Raw genomic sequence first — 25275 nt, forward strand, 5'->3', positions numbered from 1 at the left:
ATTTGAAAAGCACTGATGTGTCTGTGTAGTGTTCAAAAAAAATTCACTGATGAAGAGAAATTGACCTATTCATACTCATAACATCAACTTGACAGTCAATTGTCAAGGGTAGGAAGGTTTGACTTCTGAGTAGCAGAGTGACTGGAAGTGGGCCTGAGTTCAAATCCTTGCTTTGTCATTTAACAATTTTATAAGTTAAACAATTTAACCTGTCTCGATGTCAGTTTCCAACTCTATGGAAAGGGACAATAAAAGCAACCTCAAAGAGTTATAGAAACTAAATGAGGAGGTTTTTCAAACACTTGAACATGCCCAGTACAGAACAAGTATCATTTTACTACATTTCTCGGCACACTGATCATACAATAGCATTCAATAATTAATTGATCATCTTATTAAAATTAACAAATATAAACAAATCAACAAATAATCAACTCTGAAAGGTGAGTATTCATACATGAAGACTAAGCACATGCATTTGAATCTGCCCTTCCCTCCCAGATTTTCAGCTGGGGTTTTCTTTCTTTCTTTCTTTTTAAAGATTTTATTTATTTACTTGACAGAGACAGACACAGGGAGAGAGGGAAGGGGAGCGGGAGAGGGAGAAGCAGGCTTCCTGCTGAGTAGGGAGTCCGATGCGGGACTCGATCCCAGGACCCTGGGATCATGACCTGAGCCGAAGGCAGACGCTCAACGACTGAGCCACCCAGGCGCCCCTGGGGTTTTCTTTCTACAAATATCTTAAAACTCCTCCTTTTCCTCTTCTCATCCAAAGCCAGACTGCCTCTCACCTAGACCAAAGCTGGTTGGGAGAACTCTGGTGAGCAGGACCGGCCACATAATTTTCAAGACCCAGTGAAACGAAAATGAAAACGTGAGGCCCTTGTTCAAAAAGTATTAAGAATCTCATGATAGCAACAGTGAGCATTCAACCAGGCATGGGCCGTTCTAAGCATGGGGCCTGTGCACCTGCGCGCCCATGACAGCCACGAAGGTGGGAAACAGTGCAGGGGGAGAAGAGAAACTAGGAGGGAAAGGAGACCCCTGTGCCGTGCAGTAGGCCGTAGGGAAGTGCAGTGATATCATCTCATTCTGTGAATTTCATAAAAGAGGATGACAGAAAATAGTTCTGGCTGGACCTTCCCATAACTCCCTGTTAAAACAACGCAAGGATCTCTCGTCCCTCCTGCACACTGCTCATTTGGAGGACTGTGACGGGATCGCTGCCGAGGCTCTCCACGGTGAGGTAGTATGAGTGAGGAAGGAGGGAACCCAGGGAATGAGGAAACCACATGGGGGCTAACGGCGGGAGCCCAGAGAAGGATCAGAATTGTGTTCTATTTAAAGTCCAGTGGATAACATGGGTAGCTTTTAATTAAGACTTCCTGAAACTGTAATTTTCTTGTTATTTTTACTCCATCTATTTCCATGTTGTGATGATAGTTAAAGCCCTTAGAAAAACCTCAAAAGGGCTCTGAGCTTATTTCAAGAACAGAAGGTAGGAGAGAATCAGGGAACACAAACAAACTACATTTCTGTTCTGCAGTGAAGCAGGAAGAGAAAGAAAAAGAAAAACAAAACAAACAAAAAAACAAACTTGAACCAGGAACGATGGCTTAAAGAAGTTTGCCAATCTTGGCATCATTAACATTTTGGGTTGGATGATTCTTTGTTGTGGATATTTAACAGCATCCCTGGCCTATACCTACTATTTATTTACCATTAGCACTACTCTAGTTGTGACAACCAAAAATGGCTCTACACATTGCCAAATTTCCCTGGGTATATGGGGGAAGACAGTACAAAATCAGGTCTGGTTGAGAACCGCTTGTTCAGAGAAAGACAAAGAGAACAGGCAGGAGGTTTACAATGCTAGGGGCCCAAATCTCATCGCTGAAGCAGAAAGAAGAGCCAGCCACTGGTAGATGCCATGAGTGCAGCCAGGTCCTTTCTCAAGTTTCAAGAGTCTCTATCCCAGCTTCTCACTCCTGGGCCTTGTAAGAACAAGTAGCTTGGAGCTGGGTGCGTCTTCTGTCACTGCCAGACAAGGGTGTAAGACAAAGCAAAAGTGGGAGAACTATTTCTTACCTTAAGAGTTGAAATTTAAGGCACTTCCAGATAGAAACATGGTTATAAACAGTAATTATTTTTAAATAATTCAGACACGCCTAAGATTAAATGGTCTTTTATAGGCTGGTCTGGGATGCTAGAATCATTTATAATATCATTTCTACGGGAAGCCGTAGATTTCAAACAACTGAAACATGACCTTTTATATCCCACCCCATAAGTTAGAAAGAATTTGTATGTACAGATTTTAGGAGGAGCTCTCTGTTATTCCCAAAGGATCAGAGACCACATGCATGTGCAAATCTGTCACTGACTGCTGAGAAAGGCACATCTCTATGCAGAATGATTTTAGGTATTCAAGTATAGGTAGACCAACAAAATAGAACGAAAGGTTGATCTTGAACATGTTAATTTCCATAAGCTCTTAATGTGTAGCTACTAGGGCCTGAGCAATTCTAAACTAAAAGCCCAGAGAAAAAGCATCTCACCAAACTGAGCCACACAAAAACTTGAAACAGATTTTAGCCCTCATATATTATTTGAAAATACATCCTCCCTTACCTTTTGAAACTATAATCTCCACTAAAAAAAAATAAACTAATTATACAGAAACACACTGAAATTTCAATAATGAAACTAAGTTTATCTAAAACTCCTATATAGCTGAACTACTTCTCATTGTTTATTCTAAATACATACCACAAGCTGAACATTAGCTCCTATGCCAAGAAGCTGTTAACAGCAGACTCTGCGCTGACCAGAAAGCCAGGAACTCGAGCCTAAGGGCCCTGCACCGCTTCAAATATCCCTTCCACAACAGACCCACTCAGGGCCATGTACCCTTTCTTTACTTATCTCTGTCTCAGAGGAGTAAGTATCCTGCTGCTTTTCTAAGCTTATTTCTATGCTCGGCTCTTGGTCGTATCTTCTGCCTCCTCCTGCTCTTGCCCCAACAATTTGCCCAACTTCTCCTCCTACATTTTCCACCTTCCCTCTTCCTCTCCTTGGGTTTCTTTCCCTGAAGAGACTGATACACTCCAACACTGATCACCTAAAAAATGACCCTATGCACACTACTTCTCCCTCAAACAGTTCTATCTTCCTCTTTCTACTAAAAGAGAAGCTTCCCGGGGCGCCTGGGTGGCTCAGTCGTTAAGCGTCTGCCTTCGGCTCAGGTCATGATCCCAGGGTCCTGGGATCGAGCCCCGCATCGGGCTCCCCGCTTGGCGGGAAGCCTGCTTCTCCCTCTCCCACTCCCCCTGCTTGTGTTCCTGCTCTCACTCTCTCTCTCTCTCTCTGTCAAATAAATAAATAAATAATCTTTAAAAATTTAAAAAAAAAAAAAAAAAAAGAGAAGCTTCCCCTCTTATGGCCTCACTTTCCATTTATTCTCTTCCTTCTAAACTCTACTCCTATTATTAGGTTAACATTGACCTGCCCAAGGTCACAGTAACCTTGTAATTACCAAATCCAGTTCCTGATTCAAGCCCTACCTCACTGCTGGAATCGCATGCTGTCAGAAGACCTATGAAAGTCTGCCTTTTATGATGGTTCTCTGTATGCTTCTGTATTTTCTATTACTATTAAGCAACAAATTAAAACTAATGGTAAAAGTCAAAAAAATAAGACTATGAGCATTTTCTTCTAACAAAAACAAATATTTAAAATGCATAAATGTGATATACCTTTTATTTTTTATTTATTTTTTTTAAGATTTTATTTATTTATTTGACAGAGAGACACAGCGAGAGAGGGAACACAAGCAGGGGGAGTGGGAGAGGGAGAAGCAGGCTTCCCGCGGAGCAGGGAGCCCGATGTGGGGCTCGATCCCAGGACCCTGGGATCATGACCTGAGCCGAAGGCAGACTGAGCCACCCAGGTGCCCCGTGATATACCTTTTAAAGTGTCTGTTAATAATTTGTAAAATAGAAGAACCAAAAGTTACCTTTAGAATCTCACCATTTTAAGAGTTTTAATCTGCACAGTCTTCATCTCTGTCAAGAGCATGATGTTAGACACAGTGTTGGCACTCAAATGTTTTAGAGATGAATCTGTGGCTAAGTAGAAGGACTACAGGGTAACAGAAAGATGCTGGTTTGGGAGCTGAATGTTTTCATCCTGACTCAACTATTAAATAGACTTGCTGCCTGACTTACACAAGTCACTTAATCTCTTTGGATGTGTTTTCACCAGGAAAATAGAAATACTAATCACTGTCTTATCCATCTCAGAAGGTCATCAAAACACTGATTTAAAAAAATGAAATATAATTCTTTGAATTATATACACATTCTTTGAAAATATACAATTTTTATTGAATTTTTCATTTTCTAATGTTAGAATTTCATACATTCAATGAATATTTGATTCACTTTTCCAAGGCTTTTGCTAAATCTAATCAAAGAACAAAGGGCCTTGTCAGGTATTTGTAGACTAAAGCAAAACCGAGAAAATGTGCACTTTATATTCACTGACTCATGAAAAGCTAAATATGCAAGACACTGGGTTAGGGCTATACAGAGGAATGATGTTTCCTGCCCAGAAGGAATTCACTGTCCCGTTCATAAAGTGCTCTATTTCAAATCAACCCCACGTGACATCTGAGTTGTCTAGTTCTGGTCAGCAAAAACAACTTAACTTAAATACCATGGCCTGCAAACATCAGAGTTAAACCCTAGCTACCTCCTTATTTTGTGAGAGTGGCCCAGGAAGAAAGGGCAAGATCATGACAAGAAAATTACTATGTAAATCAAGGAAAAGCTTGACTCATGTGGCTGTGCAAACTACAGTGAGATCTCTCGTTAAGGCAAAAGATAACAATTTGGGCTAAAGAGGCTGGAAGAATGACGCAAACAGCAAAACTCAGAGTTGAGGGGGACGGAGGTACAGTACCATCTGCTAGAGCTGCTTGTCTAAAGTTTGTCATGAGCACTATCTAACCTACATAGAGTGGGCAGGCAATACTTGTCAAAATGTTAGGAACAATCTTAAACCACTAAATTTGAAAATTATGAAATCTACAAATTCCTAGAAAAACATATTCTCAAATTTGATATAAGAAGAAATAGAAAATATGAATATTCATCCACATACCTATCAAATAAATTGAACCTAATTTCAAGCTTTCCCATTTAAAGTGGGGGGAGGAGATGCCTCACAATTAACTCTTCCAAACACATAGAGAAAAGTACCAATTTTACACAAACCCTTCCAGGGAGCATAAAGGATCACCTCCCAGCTTATTGTACAAAGCCAGCAAAACCTCCATACTAAAGACTGAGAAGAAAATTACAAGGAAAGAAAAATGCAAGTCAATCTCTTAGTGAATATAAATGTAAAAAATCCTAAACCACATAACAGCAAATCTAAACAGCAATAACAATGATAATACATCATGACCACATTGGGCTTAATCCAAGAATTCAAGGCTTGAGTAACATTCAAAAAAATCAAGCAGTACAATCCACCACATAAGCTAATCACTGTAATTCACTATATTAACAGGATAAAGAATAAAAACCATTTCAGCACTTAACTAGGTAGGGAAAAAGAATTTGATAAAATTCAATACCCATTCATGAAAAATATTTTTAGTAAATGAGGAATAGAAGTGAATTTCATTATCTTAATCTAAAAAAGGTATTTACCCCCCCCAAAAAAACCTACAGCAAGTATCATATTTAATGGAGAAACATTAAAATTATTCCCCAGTAACACGAATGAGAGAGGGATACCTGTTATCACTCCTATTCAAGACTGTATTGGAAGTCCTAGTTAGCAAAACAAGACAAGAGAAGAAAAAGGTTGAAGGGTCAGCAGGGAAGAAATAAAACTCTCATCTGCAGGTGACAGGTTTGTTTGTTCATGTATAAAGTTGAAGAGGCTCACTGACTACTTTTAATAAGTGGATTTAGGAAGATAAATGAGTACAATCTACAAAATCAACTTATTTCTACATATTAGCAACAGACAACTAGAAAACAAAAAAAAATTAATGTAATCACTTAGAGTAGCATCAAAATATATCAAATATCTAGAAATCAATTTAAGATATATAAGATCATTAGGCTGAAAACTATAATTTTAATATAATTTTATGTTTTAATGGAGAGATATATAAGATTTGTGAATTGTAAGATTTAACATCGTAAAAATGGTAATTATTCCCCAAATTGTCCTATAGATTACAATCCTAGCAGGTTTTGGAGAAGAGTGGACAAGGTGAGTCCAAAATTTATGTGGAACTGCAAACAGCCAAAACTAACAAAGATAATCTTGAACCAAGAATAACAAACCTGGAAATGTATACTACCAGATATCAAGACTTTTTATAAAACTATAGTAATGAAGACAGTGAGGTATTAGGAAAGAAAAGACAAACAGACCAATGAAATAGATCTGAGTGTAGAAACTGATTCACATGTACAAATAGACAAAAAATAGAACTGGGAGCCCAAAAACTGACCTTCCTAAGACTTCCACCCTTTCATATTTCATTTATGACATACATGACAATGCAGAGCAATGAAAAAGAATGCTCTTTTCAGTGAATGATGCTGGGTCAAACCTGATTGTGTGCAGGAGGAATGAAGTTATTTCTAATGTGCAGGTTCTCAAAAACTGTACTTCCCACTATATTTTATGAGAAAGGTACTGGAGGATTAGCTACAATTCAGGGTGTATACTGAGCCAGAGGAAGACAGAAATCCAGGAAAGTCCAGTGCAGAAATACAGCACAGGAAATCCCTAGAGCCACAACTCTAGGGATTAAGACCTTTGTCTAGCAGGACTAGAGAACGAATCCAGACTAAGGGGAGTCGAGGTGACTCCAGGAAAAACACAAGATGGAATCCCATGGATTTCAGCATAGGAAAAATATTATTGATGGGCCTGAGGCAGAAATATTAAAGCATTACGAAAGATTAACTATAATTATAAAGAAACCTAGCATACAATTGTTAAGGTTAACAACAACAACAACAAATTATGAAAGCCATTTTGATGATGATGATCCCTACCCATGAATATTTTCAGTCAAAATAATGTGAACCCTCACTATTTAACCAAAAACATGACACAATTATGTTGGGAACATGAGAGCAGAGAGAGAGAACTATGTACTCATCTACCATTGTGAGAAGTCAAGAAATAATGTCAAAGTCAAAAACTAACAAAAAATAGCAGAATAAGTATATCATTCAGAAACAAAGAGGTCATTATAAAGGAAAACGGCCAGAATTAAGAATAAATCCTTCTGGAAATGAGACTAGAAGACATAAAAAGTAGGAAACTACTCTTTTGAAACAAAATTTTTAGTATTCTTTTCTCTATATTCCTGTTACCTAAATATTAAAATTTTGAAAAATGTCATGGATCTCCCCACATGATAGCTGAAATATTTTTAGATGGACTACAAAAATACATGATGATTAGAGGTTATTATGAATGAATAGCCCATGGATTCATTAATTAAAAAAAAAAATTTACCTCTAACCTCTCAGCTGTAACTCTTCCCTCCATAAAGACTGATAAATCTTCAAACCAGTTTTCTCGCCCAGGCTCTAACCCATCATCTTTTACAACCTGGAGATCCCATGATTGCTTTAAGGGTACAAATTTTCTAATACTCATATTCATATTTTATTATTAAAAAAAACCTGAGTTACCCCTCAATATTTCCATATTCCTGTCAATGGCATCATTCTCCCAGTTACCTAAATTCTGAGACTCCTTCTCACAGGCATGGCTGACAAGTCAACAAATTTTGTCAATTACTTTATGACTAGCATGAAACAGATCTTATCATTTATGCCCTAATTTCCTATAGTTTCTTCAGTGTTCTCCCAGCCTTAAGTCATTCCTCATCCTACATACAATAACCAGATTAAGACCTTTGTCTAGAATGTTCTCCCCATATTTCTCTGCTGTTGAAGACCATATATTCTCTCCTTTGCTTTTTTTTTATTGCCCTTATCATACCATGATAATTATGTATTTGTCTGTCTCTCTCCCTATTACAGCAGGAGATAAGATCCATGAGATCAGCAGCTGTTGTTTTGTTCACTGCAGTATCCCCACTACTTAGGTTAAGTGCACAGGTTGAAGGCTCAGTTAAAGATTTTTTAATTTAAAAAGTTCATTAATTCATAATTCAATGAACACATATAAGCACTGACATAATGGAGATACTGTGGATAAAGCAATGAATAACTAATACAGTTAGAGCAGAAAAGGAGAAAGGAGAGATGCTAAGGAGGATCTCTAAAACCAGACTTGATAAATCAGAGGTTTTCTGAACAGGTAAAGTGATATCTCAGTTCAGACTTGAGGGAGGAATAGAAAATAGGTAATTTAATATAGGAAAGAAAACAGCATGAAATATGACCAGGGAATGCAAGGGCGGAATGTGGGCAAGGAGTTTGGGGGGGATGAATAGCCATTCAAAACTCTGCAAAAAGTTTCATATGATTCAAGGGTAGAACAAGAAAAGAAAGTGAGGCCAAGGAGATAAGCAAAAGCCAAATTATAAAGTACTTTGTAAGTCATGTCAGGTGTTTTGACTTTGTACGTCATATTTAGCGGTTTTTTCCCCTAAAATTTAACAGGAATCATTGAAAGGTTTTCAGAAGAATGGCACTATCAGATCTTCATGTCAGATGGAGCTTCTGAATGCAATATGAAGAATGAATTGAAGAGAATAAGACAAGAAGCAGAGAGATGAGATGAAATGACATTTACCTGATTTAGAGATGGAGCAAGTGAGTATCTATGGAGACAAAGTCAATGGGATTTGCTGGCTAATTAGAAGTGTGAGGTAAACAATGGGAAGAGTCTAGGATGATGCTCAAAGTTCTGGCTTAGAAGCCAGGTAGACAGTGGTACTTTCACAGAGAAGAAAGGGCCAGTTTCATAGGATGATTGAGATTATAAGATGAGTTAGAAGTGCTGGTAAGACTTCCAAGCAAACAATGTTAGGAGGTGCATTGACACAAACAACTGAAGCCCAGGATAAAGACGTAAATTTGAAAGTCATTAACATACAGATGATAACTGAAGCCATGAGAATGAATGAAATCATCCGTGCAGGCTTTTCATAGAAGAGAATGCACAGTATTCCCTGGGAAACCCCATGATTTTAAGAGATGGATAGAGAAAAAGAAACCTAAGAAGGGGAATGAGAAAAAACAAGAAAGGAGGAAAACCAAGAGAACAGTGTCACAGATAAAAGAGTATTTCAGAAGCTAGGGGTAGTCACAGTGCCTAATGCTAAAGCAGGTCAAGTAGTACAATTTAAGGACTGAAATTTGTCCATCCAATTTAATAGGGATCACCAGCAATCTTGATGAGAGCCATTCAAATGGCTGAGCAGGAACAAAAGTGGTATTTCAGAGATATAAAAACTAAGAGATAAGGTAGATATACACAATACACACAATTCCAAGAAGTTTGACTGTAAAAGGAAAAGAAAGAAAACAAATCTTAAAAAGGACACAGAGTAAAATGAATACTTTTTTTAAGATAGGGAAGATTTGTGTATATTTAAAAGCTTTGGGGAAGAAGCCATTTAGAAGAAGTCGATGGTGAAAGTTAGTTGACATAATCCATTGACTGAGATCTCTGAGAAGGTAGGAGGGAATGCATTTGGGGAGCACAGATGTTGGAATTAGCTTTAGGCCACAAGAAGATATGTTTACATTCAGTTCAGAGGGGTTATAAAAAAAGCTACTCCCTTATTCAAAATCCTCTAAACATTTCTCATTTGCAAAGTTAAACACAAATGCTTTAGTTTGTTCAACTACATGAGTATTCAAATAAATGCAAATTTACAATGAAATACTATTTTTATATATTGAGTTACCAACAAGAAAAAGTACTGATAATACTCAATGGCAATGAAGGTAAGCTAAAACTGGAATGCACATAACTTATACACAGACTTTTAAATTGGCTCAACCCTTTGGCAATCAATTTGCCAGTATGTATCAGAAATCATATATACTCACACTAATTGTATTTCTGGGAATGTAGTCTGATGAAACAATGTAAAATATAGGAAAGAACTTATATATATAAAGATACTCACTGGAGTACTACCTATAATGGTGAAAAATTGGAAATAACACTATGGAAATGGTCAAGTAAATCATATGCTAGCATAATACACAGTTGCTGGGGCAATATAAATTAATTATAAAATCATAGCACATAAATTATATAAAACATGGATAACATGTATATAATATAATGGTATGTATACATATTAAAGTATGTATATATATGTATATATACTATGATCATCAAAAGATGATCAAAGATACTATCAAAAGATGCATTAAAACATTTAAAGAATAGGGGCGCCTGGGTGGCTCAGTCAGTTGGGCATCTGCCCTCAGCTCGGGTCATGATCCCAGGGTCCTGGGATGGAGCCCTGCATCAAGCTCCCTGCTCAGTGGGGCATCTGCTTCTCCCTCTCCCTCCCCCCACTCATGCTCTCTCTCTCTAATAAATAAAATATTTTTTAAAAATATTGAAAGAATATTTAAAAATGCTAAAATACTATTGTAATTGCATTATATAAAAGGAATGATGAGAAATTTTTTCTTTTGTCTATCCCAAATTTCTTTCTCTTATAAATATAGCAAATAATAACGTTTAAAATTGTAAAGATAGACATTTAAGGAAACCTGTTACAACATTCTCAACTCCCACTACTTCCCATGAAAACCCTGATATCCAAACAACTTATCTTCTCATTCCTTGCACATTCCCATTATAAGAGCTTTGCTAACACTATTCTCCCTAATTGGAATGTCCTCGCCCTCCCATCTGCTTTTCTAAATCCCACTCAATCTGCAAAGTCCAGCACATGTCCTGTATCTTTTCCAAAGATTTCTCCAACCCTCCTAGCCACAGTAAAATCACCCTTCTGAACACCTATAGCACGTGTCTGTACTATTTATTTGACCCTTTGTACATGGCATCTTTCCTACATCACCCAGAATAACACTTTTAAGTAGTACAGGACAACATGTCATCTATATCCTCTGCCCATGCAGCCAATTTTTCTATCGAGAGAAAAGGAATATAATATCTTCCATGGAACTCTGCTTTAGCTTGTCTATTTCTCAATCATAAAAACATTAATATAAGACTATTCTAGCAGTAACCTCCTGAGGTTCAGAAGAAGTAAATGTTATTAGAATGTCTAGAATGAAGAGTAATTTTATGGGTTATAATAAATACTGAAATATTTTACAAACTTTTTTTTTTTTTTTTTTTTTTTTTTAAATCTTTTTATTTTATTTTATTTATTTATTTGAGAGAGAGAGAGCATGAGAGGGGGGAGGGTCAGAGGGAGAAGCAGACTCCCTGCTGAGCAGGGAGCCCGATGTGGGCCTCGATCCTGGGACTCCGGGATCATGACCTGAGCTGAAGGCAGTCGCTTAACCAACTGAGCCACCCAGGCGCCCTATTTTACAAACTTTTAATATGCAATGTCTTTAGAATGTGCATATTTTTAAAATTTAACTTCATCTTAAAAGTTTCTTCTAACATATTTAAAAATATTCACTCTTGGTTACTATAAAAAAGACAAGGGATATTAAGTGCTAGCAAGGATGTGGAGAAAAGCGAACCCTCGAGCACTGTTGGTAGGAATGTAAATTGGTACAGCTGCTATGGAAAACAGTGTGGGGGTTTCTCAAGAAATTAAAAATAGAACTCTCATTTGATCCAGCAATCCCACTTCTGAGTACATATTCAAAGGAAATTAAATTACTGCCTTGAAGAGGTATCTACAACCCCATGTCACAGTAGTATTATTCACAATAGCCAAGACATGGAAACAACCTAAGTGTCCATCAACAGACGAATGGTTAAAGAAATATTATCAGCCATAAAAAGGAAGGAAATCCTGCCATTTATAACAACACGGATGAACCCTGAGGGCATTATGCTAAGTGAAATAAGTCAGAGAGAAAAAGTACAAATACTATATGATCTTACTTACATGTGGAGTCTAAAAAAGCTGAACTCATAGAAACAAAGAGAAGACTCATGGTGGCCAGGGGTGGGGGTGGATAGAGAGGTGAGGTCAAAGGATATAAACTTCCAGTCATAAGATGAATAAGTTCTGGGTACCTAATGTACAGCATAGTGAATGTCGATAACAATACTGTATTGTATACTTGAAAGTTGCCAAGAAAGATCTTAACTATTCTCACCACCACTACAAAAAAATGGCAATTGTGTGAAGTGATGGCCGTGTTACCTAACCTTATTGCAGTTATCATTTGCAATGTATATGTGTATCAAATCATCATCACATTGTAGACCTCCAATTTACATGTTATATGTCAATTATATCTCAATAAAACTGGGAAAAAAATCATCCTAAAAAAAAAGGCTGACTTTCTGAAGAGAGTAAAGTTTCTTATCTTTTGAGAGAAGAATTAGCAAATACAAGGAAAAAATCCAGGATCAAATAGAACATTTAAATCCATTTCGCTGATTTTTAAATATTTATTTTTTGGTTAAAAAAAGTGAATATTCTGTAAGATGTAATTAATATTCAAAGATTATCAAAAACACCCATAGCCTATGAGCATCCCATAATATAATAATTAAAACGAAGACGTAGTGGTTCAACGATGAAGTTTCTTTGAGTTGAGGATAAAAGAAAAAGCAAGAGACCAGAAAGTGTCAAAGATGACAGCATCAAAGAGATAAGAAACAGAAACGTGAGTTCTTCATATATTGAAGGAAGAAAGCTGGGAAAGACACCCTTAACAGCAAAATCATTATTCAATTAGGTTAAAAAGATGTCGGACACGTTTTACACATCTGACCAAAAAAGGACATTTCAATGATCTTACTGTTTGAAGATTTTTAAGATTTATTTATTTGACAGAGAGAGAGAGAAAGCGAGAGAGGGAACACAAGCAGGGGGAGTGGGAGAGGGAGAGGCAGGCTTCCCGCGGAGCAGGGAGCCCGATGCGGGGCTCGATTCCAGGACGCTGGGACCATGACCTGAGCCGAAGGCAGACACTTAACAACTGAGCCACCCAGGCGCCCCTGATCTTACTGTTTGGGATAATAGTCTTATAGCTGGTAGAGTACCCTTCACCCCACTCCAGATTTCTTTTTTAATCTAATGAAAAGACAAGCACTTATCAAATATGCTGATAGTATATATATAAATATCTAGCTATTCACCCTATCATAACCAGGTTTTACAAATTCCATCTCTACCATATAGTTTTAATCATAGGCAGAAATCACTGCTGAATTCTGTTTAATGCATTTTTGTTTACATGCCCTAATTTGCAATTTTAAAGCTAAGGCAGTTTCAAGGAATCAATACATTAGAAATTTATAATTCACATATTTTACAGAATTCAAATCAGACTGCCATATAATGACGCAGGCATAGGATGTTTGTTATATAAGACAGAATTATTAATTTCTATGATTGCTTCATATCTAAATTAATCGCTTCAGCCTATTCAAGGTGGAACCTAGTTAAGATCCAAAAATCTAATTCTAGTTCTAGGTCTCAAAATTCAACCCTCTAAAAAGAATTACAATACCAGGAGATTGAGTACCTTACTAAAAGACTGTGACGTGGTTAAGGAATAAAAACCTTCATATCCACAGGAACCTCAAAAATAGAAACCTCTTTGTCTATTTTTTTTACTGGATGATCAAAATAACTTCTCCAAATGGACTATCTGGCAATTTATACTGCCAATCTGGTTCAACGAGGCTGTGGAAAAGCACAGTTGGAAGAATTATTTTTGCCTATTTTTTTTTTTGGTCAACTATCTCCTCAACAAAAAGAGCTGATAAGCACATATATGACATATATATGTCAAAATATAATTTAAATCAACATCTTTCCTTTACTTAAAAACCTGAATTTATACTGCAATAGTCAGAATGACATTATGGTTTTCAAAACATTAATATAAAAGTTGTCTCTGCTATTTTCCTACAGTTGCCCAATGCCCTGTCCTTTATTCTGAAATCCTATTACTGAGACAGTAGTCATATATTACCCCAATTCTTATGTTGAAGATAAAGACAGGGGAAAGACAACTAATGTCTTGGTATAATCAAAAACAGCAAAAAATGTCAGGCGACATGAGGATAAAGGGAAAAATAGTTCAAACTTTTGGAGAAGTAACCTCCTAACTAATTTTAACACTTCCTGTCTGTGCAAGTTAAAAGGAAGATAAAACCCTCAAAAGATCTGGGTTAAAATGACGTAAGATTTGGTGGGGGTGGGCGGGGAGGGGTAGGGGGATTTAGCTTTTTTGACATATTTTTTTCATTTGAAAACAATGTCATAAACTTTAATAAAAGAAGGAAAATGTAAAACTACCCAATGTATGAGTGAATAAGGAGCAACTGATCTGACTACTTCAGCTTTAAAAATCTCCATTACCAGTGTCTCTACAGCCAGGTAAAGACCCAGTAAATACAATTACTACAGTTGTTCAAATCTGTAACTGAACTTAGGTACAGAAAACAAACTACTGTTTAAATCACCATAATTTGCTACTCAATTGATCTGTAAAATATTTGGGTTTATAGACTATATTGAGAATGATTTGACAAAGAAAAGATGAGGATAAAATCCACCTACTACCTATTCTCAGTAAGACAACTCAAATTTCCAATATGGAACTATTATTATTAGTTATTCCACTTTCTTTATCTTTTTGGGCTTTTTGAAGCAAACTGTCTTACCCAATTACACACTTTGAAAAATTTCAATTGATAAAAAAACTTTACAAGGAAACGATTTAAAAATCACCAAAAAGCAAAAGGACAAGATGTTCAAGACTTTAGACAGTATCTAAGAAAGAATACAATCAGGGAATGGCTTTATCAAGGTGGGCAAAGTTCAGAATGGCAGAATTCCTTCCCTGTTGTCATGAATATATTAAAACTACTGGCAGTTTGGTGACTATCACTGGGTGCAGTAGTAAAACAGAAGGGAAAAGCCTGGTACAGAATGCTGAATGGCCCAAAGAAAACCTAAGTGGTGACAAGAGCCTAAAGGCACATGCAGGTACGCATCTTTTATATTGGATGTGATACACTTACATGGCCCCTGTTGAATCTCTTGGGGACCAACAGTAAAGCAAGTTTAGAACTTCAAATCTTGAGACATCTATAGCAAGATGCTGATCCAATGTGGCTCCAAATATCTTCTGTTTTCCTGGCTCACCTGAAGAGGAAAAAACACTACAGAGGATGTGGGAACTGAATTTCTTTATGTAGTTTCTTCTAGAGCAACTGTCTGAAAGTTTTGGCCCAATCCTTTATGAAGTCTGGAGATGAGACACTTGAGGGACTAGTGAAAAACAAAATTCAAATGAAAAGGTGGAATGAGGCATCTAAACGGGGGAATATGAGAGCAAAAGATAATCGTCGTAGGTAAATCAGCATTTCTAATCTGTAAGTGGGAGGAGGCAGAGAAAGGAGAGAAAAAATATGCACAGATGTTTCTCCCTCCACTCCCTCACCCCAGTTGCTACTAAAAATTCCTGAAGTACCTAAACTTTTTGACCACAATTAGGGAGTGAATAAACAAGGTTATTTGGAAAGGTAAGCATTTTGTCAAGTCTCCCTCCCCGGGCTATGTGACATTATTAAGCAGCAGGGAGGCCTCTCAGATAATACTTTTTTCTAAGAACAGATTCTGGTGCAATACAGCTTGAAGCAATAAAGAAAGAGAAATATAAACTCAATTTCTGCAAAAATGGAAGTCACAGGACAATATACCATATTGACAAAGTTTATTTAATTCTGTTTTTCAAAAGGGGAGGGACAGCTTTCATATAATAAGAAATCAGAACAAAAAGTAGTTTCTATATAAAAGAAAATATTTTTAAACTAAGCAACACAAACTGCATGCTTCGTCCCCTTGGGAAATATTATCCCCTGGAAAGATAATCTTTAAAAAAAAACTAAGATTAGCAAAAGCAAATCTGATGTACATTACCACACAAAAACATAAAAAAGTAGTCCATATTAATTTAGATTCATTTTTAATTAACTTTTTTCCTAAAACATTTTACTAAATAGTATATTATTATTCTCCAGCATTTATGCAATAGCCTACAACATAAAACAGTTTTCTTTCCAAATATTTTCCATTTTAACCAGTTTACTTGAACTATGTCTGGTAAACATACCAGAATTTTCTGACAGGTAAGATTGGAGAACCAATTAGATCCTTACCTGACGTGGCTGCTCATTCATTCTTTGTGGGTCTGATTTCACTTTATTACTAGGATGATTTGTGACTTTGGTTACTGGTTGTTTGAAAATCGATGCAGTTTGTCTAATTGGCAATGTTGTATTCAAGTCTGGTTTACCCTGTGAATATAAGCATGTTTTCATTAGTAAATATTACATATAAATGTAATTTGATGAATTAATTCATTATCCATTAAAGTTTTTACTTAAATTCCAGTTAGTTAACATACGGTGTAATATTAGTTTCAGGTGTACAATATAGTGATTCAACACTTCCATACATCACCCAGTGCTCATCACAAGTGTCCTTCTTGATCCCCATAACCTATTTCCCCCATCTCCCCACCAATCTCCTCTCTGGTAACCATCAGTTCTCTTTAATTAAGAGTCTGTTTCTTGGTTTGTCTTTTTTTTTTCCCTTTGCTGGTTTGTTTTTTTTAAGTTTATTTACTTATTTAAGTAATCTCTACACCTAGTGTGGGGCTCAAACTCAGGACTGAGATCGAATCACATGCTCCTCTGACTGAGCCAGCCAGGCGCCCCTGCTCTGTTTCTTAAATTCCACATAGGAGTGAAATCGTATGGATGGAGCTAGAGATTATTATGCTAAGCAAAATAAATCAGCCAGAGAAAGACAAATACCATTATCCATTACTTTAAATCAGATTATTCCAAACTTCTCAATCTAAGCCTTATAAATACTCTACAGCACATCTTTAGCACATCATTATGCAAGACGTATGTGACATTTTCTCATTTAAAAGCTGTGTACTTTAAAATGTAAGAAAATTATATGAAATTCATAATTAATTTGATTAGCATGATACTCAGGACTGTTAAATGAACAAATGTATTTATGGGTAACACAAAAAGAGTTTTCAGAACAACAATCAGGATAGCAATCATCTCAACACTTGAGAATGGAGGAAAATAATGGCACACTTGGCCATTAAAATGTTAACTGGTCAGCTATTAGGAGGCCAGGCTTACTTACCACGTAAGTTAAATTTCACTCCCATATAAAAAGACAATTAGAAATGAAAGTTCTAATTCTAGCAAACAGAACTCAATTTAGCAATAAACTTATCTAATTTTAATCAACCCATAAATAAAATCTAAGATGTGTTCAAAATGTGGCAGAGTTGCTGTTAAGTTCATTTGCAATGAATGCTCTAATAGCCATGGGGGGTGGACAGGCAGAGGGGGCAAGGAAGGAGAAAAAAAAGAAAAAGAACAAAATGTGATTTAATCATTGTATATTCTAATTCTGGCAAAAAAATACATATATATAAAAGGTCATCTGTATCTGAAAACAATATACATCTGATATTTTTGATTACTTGATAAATCTACAGGATATTCAATGAACTTCTGTTAACTATCCTCAGATAAAAATTGTGCTATCAACTTACAGACTCCAAAACAATGGTTCTCAAACTTCAGCACACATCAAAACCACCCAGAGGGTTTATTAAAACACAGATTCCTGGGCCTCCCTCCTAGAGATTCTGATTCGGTAGAGATGAGGTGGGGCCTGGGAACTTCCATTTCTATTAAGGTCTCAGGTGATGCTGATGCTGCTGATCCAGGGACCACTTGGAGAACCACTACTCTAAAACAAAGATTGCAAATTGGTGGCAGGAGAACCAAGTTTAACCCATAGATGTATTTTGTCCAGTTTTTAGTGTCTAATAAAATGAACGAACATCCACAAACCTGGAGATTTCACATAAAATCCAGATTCTAGCTTCTCTTAAAAACTCAAAAGATCTAGGGCGCCTGGGTGGCTCAGTTGGTTAAGCGACTGCCTTCGGCTCAGGTCATGATTCTGGAGTCCCGGGATCGAGTCCCACATCGGGCTCCCTGCTGAGCAGGGAGTCTGCTTCTCCCTCTGACCCTCTTCCCTCTCGTGCTGTCTCTCATTCTCTCTCTCTCAAATAAATAAATAAAATCTTAAAAAAAAAAAACTCAAAAGATCTAGAAACTCTGGACTTGATTTGGCCACAACAGGCCATAATTAATTAGTAATGGCTGCTCACAAGAGGTGTCAAGGGTTCTCTTTTAGCAAAATTCCTCAACAACTCATGTTTGCATTACCTGAGCCCTAGGTGTTGAGTTTGTGACCTCTTCTTAAAGAATGTTACCAATGTCTAGAAAGGTAAGCATCAGAATAAATTAAACTGACAATTAGCACAATTATGGTATTTCTTGGACCCTCTACTAAATGTCTCCATCACCATCCTCTCCACACACCCCCTTCCCCCCATCCCTTCTTCTCTGTATGTACTGGGCATGCTTGTCATTCCTCTATCTCACTCAATTTCCTCCAATGTAAGTGCTTACCTTTAGGAGATAGTCATCTTTTTTAAGTTTATTATTTTTTTAGTTAATCTCTACACCCAACATGGGGCTCAAACTCACAACCCTGAGATGAATCGCCTGCTCTTCCAACTGAGTTGGCCAGGCGCCCCAAGATATATTCATCTTAATTAAGACTAATAATATCTCTTAAGTATTTAGCTTCCTTATTTTTATATTTTAAAAAGATTATTTAGAAGTGAGCAAATTTGACTGGCAGGCTGCAAAATAACCACTCAGAATGCCATCTTTAAAAGTGTGAAGCCTGGGAATGTGTATTTTTAAAAGTTCTCCTGGATGGAGCACCTAGCTTGCTCAGTCAGTTAAGCATCCAACTCTTCATTTCGGCTCAGGTCATCATCTCAGTGTCCTGGGATTGAGCCCCACATGGGGCTCTGCGCTCAGCAGTCTGCTTCTCTGCTTCTCTCCCTTTGCCCCTCTCCCCACTCATGTGCACACACACAGGTGCGTGTTCTCTCTCTCAAATGAATAAATGAATTAAAAAAAAAAAGCTCTCCGGGTAATTCTGTGATGCAAAGGTTTGGATACCTCTGATTTATGACATCTAGAGAATTCTGAGGCCCTAAGTGAAGCTACCCAAACTCTAAAATTGTGAATATTCAATCCTAAAGCTTACAGAGAACTTTTCCTGTCATTAGTTATAATTAGAATATATCACTAAATAATACCTCATTTGGTTTTTAATGTTTTCATTCCTTATTAAAGAACAATATACTCTGGGGCACCTGGGTGGCTCAGTCGTTAAGCGTCTGCCTTCGGCTCAGGTCATGATCCCGGGGTCCTGGGATCGAGCCCCACATTGGGCTCCCTGCTCAGCAGGGAGTCTGCTTCTCCCTCTTCCTCTGCTGCTCTCTCTGTCCAATAAATAAATAAAATCTTTAAAAAAAAAAACAATATACTCTGCTGGTATTAGAACAAGACGGCATCAGGGGACACAGTAATACTGCAACTATTGGTATGAGCAAACAGTGGAGACTCTTTTAAGATTCTCGTTGTTACAAAGGATGACTAGAGGGGCTATTCTAAATGAATCCTGAATCCAAAAAGACTGGAAGGAAGTTTCTATGTTTCATACATAGAAAATTATTGGAGCTACAATGGTAAGACTTTTTTTTTTTTCATTAACTTATGTTTTTGGTGCACTAAGTAAAAATTAGAAGAAAAAGCTGGCTTTTTCTTCCACTGTCTGATACACAATTCCACTGTCTGATAAAGAGTGCATTCCTCAGTGGAATGGAGTAAGAGATTACTCAAGAGGATGCTGTGTTACGTTTCTCTTGATCTTATTTTGATTTTTATTGTTTTCTCCCTTTAACTGGCTTGAAAGGTCTGAAGACAAATTTACTAATTAATTTTGTATTCCAAAAGTGTCATGTGATCTGAAAAACTGGACTAACTGGTTTTCTCAGAAACTGTTACAGAAACACTAAATTTTATTACCACTCTCACCTGAGGAGTGCCAAAGAGTCACTGTTCATGTCCAATTGTGTGTCGGGATCCTTCTAAATAACTACCAATCCACCATAAACTTAGGAATTATAAAGCAAACACTTTTTTAATGGGACAAAATTAAAGCTATTCTTATAGTTTTGTTTTGTTTTTAAGATTTTATTTATTTATTTGACAGAGACAGACACAGCACGAGAGGGAACACAAGCAGGGGGAGTAGGAGAGGGAGAAGCAGGCTTCCTGCTGAGCAGGGAGCCTAGAGATGATGATGAGATGATGATGATGATGATGATGATGATGATGATGATGATGATGATGATGGGCTCCATCCCAGGACCCTGGGATCATGACCTGAGCAGAAGGCAGACGCTTAATGACTGAGCCACCCAGGCGCCCAAAGCTATTCTTACAGTTCTAATCTTCCCTTTCAGTATAAGAAAAAGTAAAGCAGAAGTTTCTTATATCACAAAGTTAAAATAGCAAACACGCACATTTTAATATTAGAAAGAAAAGTTTCCAGCCTTGATAAATCTCGGTATATAGGGTAGCCCTCAAATCAAAATTTAATGTATTTTATATTAATGTGTATATTAGGCTGGAAGTACTCAAATAACTCAAATAATTTTGAGACAGACTCTATTCTATCCCCTTAGGTGCTGGGAGGAATACAAAAATAAATCTTTAAATTTTTTTTAAAAAGTTTACTTCACCTCTTTCCAATACATATCTGAGGTGGATCTTTGTACACTCAGAAAGAACAAATATGCAATAAAAATTAATTTTTAAAAACAGAGAATCAGTGACAGGGGAAAACAAATTTCCTTTTGAAAAGATTAATAGTCACCAATACTAGCACTGAGCATCAAAAGTGGGTCTGAAATTGTTAGGAGTCTGGGTGAAAAGAGAAACATTAAATCATATAGATACCAGGTCAGAAAGGAGGAAACATACCAATTAATAAGGAAAACAAAGCTGTCCTGGTATTAAATCTAGAAAAAAATTAAAGTCACTAACATCAAATATTAAGCAAATTTCAAATGTTTTTTTTTCAGTGACCTTCCTCAAAAGCCAAGAACGTAATATTTAAAGGAAACTTGGAGACGGTGATTCTTAAAGGAACTAAACACTCTAATTTTAATGTAGCCTTTCAGTTGACCTAACTTGACTAAGGCTAGAAAAAAGGATAATTAAAGCGGTGGATGAAGAGCATGTGTCATAAAGCAATGATTTTCAAACATTTCTACATTCCTACTGGCTAAAAAATATCTGAAAATACCTCATTTACATTTCAAAGCTAACATCAAGGGCGCCTGGGTGGCTCAGTTGGTTGGGCGACTGCCTTCGGCTCAGGTCGTGATCCTGAAGTTCCAGGATCAAGGCCCGCATCCGGCTCCCTGCTCAGCAGGGAGTCTGTTTCTCCCTCTGACCCTCCCCCCTCTCATGTGCTCTCTCTCTTTCTCTCTCAAATAAAATAAATAAAATCTTTAAAAAAAAAAAGAGTATTTCAAACTTTAACGTAAGTAATTGCAAAGAATGCACTTACTACAGTATTTTAAATATTGACACTTCGATAATAAACGTATCATTTTAAGATGTATCTAACACAATCTAAATATACCCACCAACCACTTACACATGAATAAACTCTTCAATAGTTATTTTACTTCACTCCTTTTTCTCTTTGAATAATTCCATTCCCAAAGTTATTTCCTATTTTAAACTTGAAAACTTTTCACTGATCATTTATGCATCGAGATTTTTTTAAACTTTTTCTTTCATAAAGTACTGATTTTTTTAAAAAACTAAATTTCTGGTTTACTACATCAGTAGTATATAACTGCCCCAAAACAGTAAATTACACATAAGTGAAATAAAAATTATATTAAAGAAGAGCTTTTTTTAAATTTAAAACTAACTTCATGGGCTTGAATATTACTAGCTGCTAGAATGTGCCAAGATTTAGTACCAATTCTGTTCCTATTCTTCATTTTTTAAAGATGTAACGCCAAGAAAGCTTGTTCACATAAATGAGTAAATAGAATGGGTTTATTGTCCATCTTTGAACTTCTTTTTTTTAAGATTTATTTATTTATTTGAGAGCGCGAGAATGAGAGAGAGAGAGAGTACATGAGAGGGGGGAGGGTTAGAGGGAGAAGCAGGGTCCCCGCCAAGCAGGGAGCCCGATGCGGGACTCGATCCCGGGACTCCAGGATCATGACCTGAGCCGAAGGCAGTCGCCCAACCAACTGAGCCAACCAGGCGCCCTTGAACTTCTTTTGAGTTATATGTCAAAATACTGCATAGTGAACAATCAAAAAATTTTAATAATAATAATTAAGTTCTCTATAAATTTCAGACAAAGAATTATACTGGCAGAAAGACTTGACTGTTACCAAGTAATTCATTTTCTTGGCATCCAACACCAGTATTTCAAATTATTCCTTTACTAGAGATCAAACATTTTGCACCATGGTAATATGGCAGACAAGTAAAAAGTGTGCTCTTCTATAAAATGAGAGAAGGTGGACTACGAAAGGGGAACGGGAAAAAAAGAGCCTGTACCTCCATCTCAGGTGCATGCTCAGATCAACTGCAGGAAAGAGTATACACAGAAGGATACAGGAGCACTCTTTCAAAATCATCCCTGTTGTGTATACCACGTAAGCCTTCACACAGCATAGTTTGAACAGCAGGAATTTAATTTTTTATTCTAATATCACTTTTCCCAGCCTGGCTTTGAATTAAAGCTGCATGACAGTTTGGAATTGTACATATTCTATGACAAGAGCCAAAAGGACTCATTTTTATCTTTAATCCTGCAAATTTTGTACTTTGTATTTTAAAAATTAGCCATGTTTAATTTTTTTTAAATATTTAAAAAGAGGGAGAGCGCACGTGAGCAGGGGGAGGGAGAGAGGGAAAAGCAGACTCCCCACTGATCAGGGAGCCAGACGCAGGGCTTGACCCCAGGACCCTAGGATCATGACCTGAGCTGAAGGCAGACACTTAACCAACTGAGCCACCAGGCGCCCCAAGCCATGTTTGTTTTAATGTGAAATGCTGCTCTGCTTATCAAAAATGCTCAAATAAAACTGACACTTCCAAGTATCATTCAAGTATCATTTTAATTCTATGGCTTTCCATATCACCCCCAAGAGATACTTTATTTTTCTAAGGTCATTTTTCTCATCTATAAATGAGAATAACAATAACCACTCATAAGATTCTTACGAAGATCAAACAAGATAATGCATGTATGATGCAGCTTTCATTCAGTCACTGAGCAAATCCTGAACAAATATGCCTACTATGTGCAGGCACATGCTGGGTATATGGTCATCATCAAAACAAAAAAGTCCCTGCCTCAAAGCTTACATTCTGGGGGATGGGGGGGGAAGACAACAATTAACAAAATAGGCTTGTATTTTATAGTCATGTTGGCATGTAAATTCTGAATAGATAGCTGCTATTTCTATTATCAGCATTAACATGTTTTTGACCATGCTACTGAAATTTAGGGACTTAAACCTATTAAGCTTTTCCAGGAGGAAAGCTAACCCCTGGTTCACAAAGAGGGGAGCCTGAGTGGTATCTTTAGACCAAACCAGTATTATCGTCAAAAAAATAATTTGATTTGTTCCAGAATATGTACAGTAGCCTACAGTTAATGCCTTTTCACAAAATCAAAAACCAACAATGCAAAGCACTTTAAATCTTTCAGATTTTTTTAAAATTGAGATATTATTCACATACCATAAAATTCACCATTTTTAAGCATACAATTCAGTGTTTTTTTAGTATATTCATAAAGTTGTGGAAATTCCGTAGCTTTTGCAAAAGGTAAAGAATATCTGGGATCTATGATTTTGTACTGAAAATCCACTTAGTGTAAAATCCCAAGTGAGGAACAAGATTTTTTTTTTAAGGAGATCAATGGGATATTTAAAAAAAATAGGTGGACAACACTGTGAGCTCATTAAAAAGCACTTGTAGTTAATTGAAAAGGTGGAAGATTGAAATTCAACACTAAAAGTTTTGAAGAGTTCTACTTGAAAAATAACTTCTTGCAGCTTTAGTGAATAGCAGGTCATTAAAGGACTTATGGCAAAAGATGGGAATGAGTTTCAACCCAATGCTTATGAGCAGCTCTACTCAAACTAAGGCAGCTATTGTGTGAAACTCATTGTCTCCTTTACATCTGGGCTGATACTAGCTGTGTGTACACAACCTTGGGAGAATTGTGGCAATAGTCACACAAATTATTTTCTGTAGGGCTTAATTCTCTTGCTGACCTACAGTCTACAATGACAGGGAACTTCCTTTGCTATATTCCCAGTCTGCAATAATGCCTAAGTATAGAATGTGCTAAAAAAAATCTCTGTGGGATAAATGGATGCATAAAATGTCTATTATATGTAAAATCTTCTGTTATGCAGACCTTACCCTTCAATATTCTCATTTTCTGCTTTAAACTTATAGATGCTAAATAGGTGGAAAATACAATTCAATGCAGTCTACAATATCCATCTCAATTTTATTATGTAAAGAATAGAGTCTCATCTGTATTACCTGCCTTGAGATTAGTGTAAGAGAAATAGTCCCAAGACTTACTCCATCTATTACTATTTAACACATACTTATAGGTATCTGGCCAGTGTCTTCCTCTGAGTCACACAGACAGCCCACAGTCAGGACCGTATTTCAATTGTGTCCTCTGCTCTAACATTTATCAAAATTAGTATCACTGCACATCACATTCCTATCTCAGTAGTAACCATAGACAAGTCCCTCTGATCATACATTATCACCCACCACTCATCGCCAGTCTGTACATCCACTCATCTACCCCACTGTTCAGTGGCTTTCAAACTTTTCTGACCCGTCCCTCCCCCAATCCTTATACTATACGCTCCTGAATGACCGACTAGGCTTTCCTACGTCCTCAGTATTTTCTCTAAACATTCCCTCCAGCTCCCGCACTTACTGACTTGGTCATCCCTTGAAGATACTATCTCCCCTCAGGTTCTCTCAAATGAAACTTTTCTCTTTCCCTCCCTCCCCCCACTCCTTCCTCCCTTCTTCCTTCTCACTCTCAACTGCATATCCAAG

General features: G+C 36.9%; 1 protein-coding gene across 1 annotated transcript in view; it reads right to left on the bottom strand.

The window, feature by feature from the left end:
- The window catches only part of MBD2 (methyl-CpG binding domain protein 2), a 69917-nt gene that overhangs the window by 20201 nt on the left and 24441 nt on the right, over positions 1-25275 (bottom strand). Inside the window, exon 3 of the mRNA XM_027575739.2 lies at positions 16321-16458. Within this exon, the coding sequence (XP_027431540.1) occupies positions 16321-16458 (138 nt within the window). The remainder of the gene's footprint in view (positions 1-16320; positions 16459-25275) is intronic.

This window comes from Zalophus californianus, chromosome 14, assembly GCF_009762305.2.
Source record: "Zalophus californianus isolate mZalCal1 chromosome 14, mZalCal1.pri.v2, whole genome shotgun sequence".
Taxonomy (NCBI): Eukaryota; Metazoa; Chordata; class Mammalia; order Carnivora; family Otariidae; genus Zalophus; species Zalophus californianus.